The sequence below is a fragment of the Triticum urartu genome, chromosome 4A, assembly GCF_056163025.1.
Source record: "Triticum urartu cultivar PI428250 chromosome 4A, HENAU_Tu73, whole genome shotgun sequence".
Lineage (NCBI taxonomy): Eukaryota > Viridiplantae > Streptophyta > Magnoliopsida > Poales > Poaceae > Triticum > Triticum urartu.
In genome coordinates this window covers 178,450,523-178,457,249 of record NC_141876.1, presented here as the reverse complement: position 1 = coordinate 178,457,249, position 6,727 = coordinate 178,450,523, and the positions used below count along the sequence as shown (strand labels likewise).

Here is a 6,727-nt window from a genome sequence, read left to right as displayed (position 1 = left end):
TATGCAGATAGGTTTAGAGAGAGAGAGAGAGAGCGCAATCCATGATGAATATTATTGTTCAATTAATTAGAGAGAGAGAGAGAGCAATCCATGATGAATATTATTGTTCAATTAATTAGAGAGAGAGAGAGAGCAATCCATGACGAAGATTATTGTTCAATTAATTATATTTGTAAGATTAATTGCATTTAATATTGTTTCAAGATGTCATCGGGTCTAGAATCAAAAGAGATAACATTTACAAGGAGTACTGTACTCCTTTTACTATTGAAAAACATGCACCCATCATATGAATAGAGCACATGAGATGTTCGGCTTGAATGAATAATAGAGTATGTATCTACAATACCTAATCAAACGACTAACTTTGGTTGGCTATGTGTCTTGAATAAATACCCAGAGCATATGAAATGGGAATTAATATTTTAACCATTTTTTACCAGGCAGAACCATATTTTGCTCCTATAAAAGTCTATATTACCCCAGAAACTCTTAAAGAAGAAAGTAGAACAAAAACAACCCAAAGGACCATGAAATAAGCCGATGTTGCCCAAGCCCACAGCCTAGGGCCCCCAAGCTCAGCACCAAATACTATGCGGCGGAGAACCAAAACTGTGATACAACCAAAAGATGTTGCGAAGAAGACCATAAGTGAGAAGCTGAGACCAGCAGCATTGTCTATGTACAGTGGTTCCTGGTAGGCAAAGAAATTGTACACTGTGTTGATCGACCACGGAACACCAATGCCAACGTATATGTTCACTGAATTGCTGCAGCAAAGAAACTAATCAGTCCCACTCCGCTCCAGCCTGAGGAATTAACAACAATAAAAAACTTCATGCCTCGAACTGGTTCAAGAGGATGTGTGTACAAACGAACCTGCAAGTGATGTTGGCAATTGCAGAGTCTGCAGTAACTTGACGCTCGGCAGCAATCTTGCTAGCGACTAGATCCGGCCATGAGGTTCCAGCAGCCAGCGCTGTGAATGCTATAACATATGGGTTTAGTCCTACACAGAAAGGTAGATTTTCCATCAGCATACAGGCAGTTACATCTAGGTGAGCAGATGAAAATCAGACATATGCAAGAGCAGGTTACAACCTGTGACACAGCTTATCTGGTCTGTAATCTTGGTGACCCCATAGGCAATACCACTTATGAAGATCAGAGAGAAAATAAAAGCAATCCATCCATGTGCGATTTGATACGGGGGCACAAGAGCAAACAACAATTTCCAAGGTGCGATGATTGAGTTCCAACATATTAAGATAAATCTCAGGCAGACAGAATCCATTTTCTTTAGCTCGGGACTCTCCAGCTGCATATATTAACAAATCACTTAATATTCTAGAAGTTCTGAGACAGAAAACGTACTTCTTCTGTTTTAAGTCAGCTTTCAGTGTATACTCTGATGACTGAAACAATAAGTACGTTCTAGGTGTGTCAAAGCACACATATTGGAAACTATTAAAATAAAGATAACCCATATTGGTACACCGGAAATAGCAGAGGATGCAGGAGGTGTACGCGCAATCAATTTCAGCATGATAAGTAATTGATAAAGTTCTCTGAACAGTGTAAGTTTTGCCAAGCACTTTATGTATGTATAGTTCCACTGGATAGGTACCTAGCAGTAAACTTATCAATTGTAGGCAGCCAAAAGTCTAGAACATGCTTCACATGCTTGTCATGCGCTCATTGGACAGACAAATAAATAGGACAAGTTCAGCTACATTAATATAATAACCAAAATAAGTATTTTGACACGAGATACAAGGTAAATGTAAACAAGGAGCAGCATCAACAAACTTGAAACTATGGGATACAAAATAACTGTAAATTAAATTACCATTACAGCATCCACAAATTGTTGCCGCCAAACGGAAAGCCAGTAAGTATCCTCTTGTGTGTTCTTTACTACAAGCATTGTTTTGGACGACTCTTCTATATCCTTTTCCGGAACATGATGATACCCTGCGGGTGTCCAACCATACAAAGAATTACTTTTGAGTTGTTTAACAAAACATTTTTAGCCATGAACAGCGGAGAAATATTAATGGATGGATTCAAGAAAAGAAGCCAGAGAGGCAAGTATCTCCCTCCCCTCCATCCCATGTCGCCCCTGCGCGGCGGCCGGGAGGAAACCCTAGCCCGCCGCCACCAGGGTCCCCCAGCTCTCCTTCCCCCTCCCCCGCCGCCGCCACAGGGCTCGGCCGGGCAAAGCCCGCCAGGCGGCGGCGGCGGCAGGGCATTTTTGATTCCTCGCAGGAGGGGGCCGGCGCGGGGCTGCTCCTTCCAGCTGGGACGCGGCGCTGGCGACGCAGCGTGGCGGCGCGCTGCTGCGGTGGCGGGCGTAGCTGGGCATCAGGCGGCGCGGTGGCTGGCGGTGGCGGTGGCGGCGGCTGGGCTTCGGCCAGATCCGTCGGGCTTCTTCCGTCGAGGCGCGGGCGAGGGCGGCATGGATCCGTCCTCCCGGATGGTATTGGTGGTGCGCACAGGTCCGGGTGGTGCGGCCGGCTGCTGGGGGCTGGTTCCGATCCGCCGGCCCGGTGATGGCGCGGGGCCGATCTGGTGGTGCGTGCCCGGCGGCTCCGGCGCTTGGAGCTCGCCGGGCGACGCGGGTAGGGTAGCGGTTGGGTGTGGCCGTTGCTTCGGCCGTGGGCGGCGTGGGGAGGTCCGGCGCATGGTGGCCTCCCGGTGTCGTGGCGGCTTCACGGTGACTCGGCGGATCTGCCTGCAGCGGCGGCCGACTTCTCCGGCGTTGGCTCGTCTGTGATCGGACCGTTTCGACCTTCGCCCCATCTCCTCGTCGCCCGGGCGCTACTTCCATCGAAGGGCTGGCCCTCTCCCAGCTGCGGTCCATTGCTTGTCTCGCGCCCGGTGCAGCAGGACCGAGCTCGTCTCGCGCACGGTGCAGCAGGACTGACATCGTCCCCCTCACGGTGCTGCAGGACCGAGCTCGTCTTGCGCTCGGGGCTGCAGGACGGGTCAATGGATGCCAGTGCTGGTCGGCCTATTGGGTCTCGACGCTGGGGGTCGCCCAGGGGTGCGAAAGGAGGGACCTTTCCGCCAGTCTCTTTGGTTGTGGTAGCGGCGGGTCTCGAGTGAGGTGGTGTGAAGGTCTTGGATGCCAGGGCGGTGGCAGCGCGGTGCTCTTGGGCAGATCCCGTGGCTTGGTGCTGCCCGATGGCCATGGCCGTGTGGGTGGCGTGGTAGCCGGGGTGTTGCGTTCATAAGTGTTGGCCGGGGTGAAAACCTGTATCTTTGGACGGACCGGCGACGCAAAGCTCGTTCCCTTCTTGAAGGCGTCGTCGCGGCTCTCACTGCCCGTCGTGCGGCTCCAGGGGAAACTCTGATCCTCGGATCGGGCGATGGCGGCGCTCCGGTGCCATATCCTTCCTGAAGGCGCTGCCTTGGAGTCCACGGTTCGTCGTATGCGGCTTCATCTCTTCGTGGTGGTAGTGCTAGGGGTGGTGTTGCTGTGCTCAGCGCCTATGTATCCTGCCTTGGGTGTGTGTGGTGGCGGCGTGCATTTGTACCAGGTGATGTTGACCTTTGCTTTATATATACAGCGGGGCAGTAGCCTTTTTCGGTATATTAATGGATAGTTAATCTGCATAAACTACAAGTACCATCAAACATCCCCGTGAAGAACAAATGTATTTTGTAGTACAGACAAATTAGTGTAATTGCAAAATGTCACATGAGTGCTAGAGTTGTAATTCACAAATTAACTCCCATGTAGTTTCAAACAGAAATAGGAAATCTGATGGAGACTGGATAAGTTAACTAGTGATAGGCACTTAATCATTTATTGGACTACACATGTGAATGTGTATAAACTCTGGCTCTTCTGGTTACATACAAAGAATATAGGTTCATTAGAGGAAACAGTACCCAACGTTCAGAAACTGTTTACCTGCATTGCTGTAAGAATGAAAGGAGAATATATCCACAACATCATCATTCTCGCTGGGTAGTATGTCACTATTTTCATCACAATTTTTGTCATGGTGAAGTGAAGTATCTTCTGCTGGAACCCAATCTTCAGGTCTCTCACCTCTGACCCTGATTGCAACACATCAAATTGCAAACATCAGAAAAAATAAATGCATAATTAATTTCTCAATGACCAATTGGTGACATGCAATTTAGGTAAGAGAAATATCTTGAGGACTAGAACCATACAAAGGGATTGACACATATGGCCACCGCTTATCCTGCGCATACGCATGAACCAGAAGTAATCCATACTGCAAAACTGTTAGCAGGGCCTCCCAGAGGGTGATCACATTAGGTGTCCACACCTACACATAAGTGCAAAGTGTTCATTATTACCAACTGTACTCAGTAATTACAGTTAGATAGCACTACAAGAGAATATGACTTTACCTCTAAAATAATATACAGCCAGATGTATGCCCAGAATGACCAAAACAGCTCAACTAACCAAACACCTAAATCGGAAATCTTTTTCATAGAGCCTGCCCTTGGCATAACCACACAGACAGCATGGATCGGGAACAGATCGAACGCAGCAGAACCCACAAGTGTACCTGGACCTAAACCTGCAACAGAAGTACTACCAAATTAGATACAATTAAATAAGATTTGTGTAAAAATATTTACGTCAATCAGTTAACTATACCTCCTGCTGTCAGTTGACCGAGATTACGGATTGCATCGATTGTTGCGAGGGAGATCTGGGGAAAGCTGGTACCAAAAGCAAGCAGAGCAATGTCCGCTATAGTGTAGTTCCAAACCTTCTCATGCTTCACGATAGGCGTATTTGTTTCTGTATCAATTGTAACTACCTCCCGAGAGTGGTTTGTGATGCTCTCCATCGACTTGAAGAACCGGGCAGTGATCGCGGATAAACCAATAAAACAGTACGCTAGGGCAACAGTACAAAGGAAAGCACGAACACCATTTGGAAGCAGTGTTTCGCCATTGAACAGCAGGTACGCATCGCATGATCGAGTGGTACTTCCCATTGTAGTGTTGGCCATCAGACGCGTGCCATAAGACAACTATATGATTTAGTTCTGGTTCCTGCTACAACCAATGCATATTTCATCAGGTACTACTACTAACATGAAGCAATATAATGCTCAGCTCAGGAAGCAGAAGATAAGCAATGACGAACATGGTATTGTATTTATAACCGACGCCCACATACATAACGAACTTAAGGACGTAGCTAAGTGGGTCGACAACAAACTTAACAACATCAAGAGTCTTTTGATGGAAAGCCTATGCACACACGAGTGATCTGGCAAGCTACCAAACAGTTCTTGGACCTTCTGAAGCAAAATTAGCACTTCCTAACCACATGGAAACTCAGTTGTTCTTCCAGATAGTATTTACAGGTTGTTTAGGGAAAAGATAGCAACAAGAACAGAAAGGAGCTTCCTTTGGCAGTATCAGGAGTTCAGGACCCATGGCGCAGTCAGAATATACTTGTGCAATAAAGGTGTTTGCTCTCAAGTCCCAACCAGAATATCACTAGTGCTTCAACTCAAAAAAAAAATCACTAGTGCAAACTATGCGAATTAATTAACAGGACTAAATCCCAATACAGTACTAGAAAAAATCAACAGTCTTGAGCCACTCACTTGCTAAAGAGAAAATAACTTCTTTTTCAACCCACTCATGTTTGCCCACGGATTGCTGCAGGCTTGCCGCTCCACCAGGATCTGGGCAAGACGAAACTAACTAATTCATAGGTCAAAGGGGGGAGATGAGATCCTCCCCGACTTCTTGGAAGAGAGAGAGAGAGAGAGAGAGAGAGAGAGAGAGAGAGAAGAATGTTCCCCGATAATGGGAAAGCGAAGGTGCTCCGAGGAGAGGGGGAGAAGGACGGGCGTGCGTGGGTTACCGGGGGTGAGGAAGAAGATGTAGCTGGAGAAGCAGCGGCGATGTGGGCTCCCCGAGGCGGTGACGTGTGTGCATGCCACTCCTCTCCGATTGATTCGTCTTCCTCTGTTTCCGAATCTGGGGATTTGTTCCCCAAATCTTTTCTTTTGGTTTTCTTTTAAGTTGATCTTTTGGTTGGTGGTGAGCAAAGCAAAAAAAAGGCCTAGCTACGCTAGGTCCTCCTTGGGAGCCTTGCAAGAAGAGCATATAGTACAACCATGATGTGTCGTTGCCCACAAAGTCATGTCTTTTTAATTAAAAATTGTTTGGATAGATGGGTGTGATTGGTGAAATGAAGAGACAAAAAATTATTTGAACACATGTTGTGATTGGTGGAATGAAGACTAAAAAAATTATAAAAAATAAAGTCCGGGATAGGCTGCACCTACATGGCGCATGGTCCCGATACGCCCGCGCAACCTTATATCCAACTCATATATGGGCTAAGTTAGTTTCTTTTTGTTCTCCCATGCCGTGTCGCTCTCGCGAGCGACCGGGGAACCCTAAACGCCGCGCCTCTGACCCTCCCTCCTCTGCCCTTCCCCCTCGCCGCCGCCCAGGGACGCCGTCGGACGAAGCTCGATCGGCGGTGGCGGCGACGTGGCCTCTTCTTTCCCTCCGCTCGTGCTCCGCGGCTGGCGCGAGACGCCCAGTCGAGCAGTGGCGCGGGGATGTGCGCGGGGCCCCACAGCGCAGTGGCGTGCTCTTTGTTCGGCGGCGGAGGAACTAGGTGGTGGCTCGCCGACAAGCAGGGCAGGGGTCTGCGGTGCGGCGGCGCGGGAGGTACCACTTGAAGGAAATATGCCCTAGA

At 48.3% G+C, this 6,727-nt stretch overlaps 1 protein-coding gene across 6 annotated transcripts; it reads right to left on the bottom strand.

Annotated features, from left to right (window-relative positions):
* Window positions 1–267: 267 nt before the first annotated feature.
* On the bottom strand, window positions 268–6,110 carry MHX (magnesium/proton exchanger). 6 transcript variants are annotated; one of them, XM_048714730.2, is made up of 10 exons: window positions 5,879–6,102; window positions 5,616–5,715; window positions 4,649–5,055; window positions 4,393–4,568; window positions 4,189–4,307; window positions 3,920–4,068; window positions 1,850–1,974; window positions 1,102–1,318; window positions 880–1,009; window positions 268–770 (listed from the first exon to the last, which is right to left on the bottom strand). In XM_048714730.2, exons 3-10 carry the CDS (start codon window positions 5,007–5,009, stop codon window positions 473–475), a joined length of 1,575 nt encoding a protein of 524 aa, XP_048570687.1. In that variant the 5' UTR covers window positions 5,010–5,055; window positions 5,616–5,715; window positions 5,879–6,102; the 3' UTR covers window positions 268–472. The 6 variants fall into 6 exon arrangements, with proteins under 6 accessions (XP_048570687.1, XP_048570684.1, XP_048570685.1 ...); XM_048714727.2 differs by having other exon boundaries at window positions 5,616–5,696; XM_048714728.2 differs by having other exon boundaries at window positions 4,649–5,052; window positions 5,879–6,101.
* Between the last annotated feature and the right edge of the window lie 617 nt (window positions 6,111–6,727).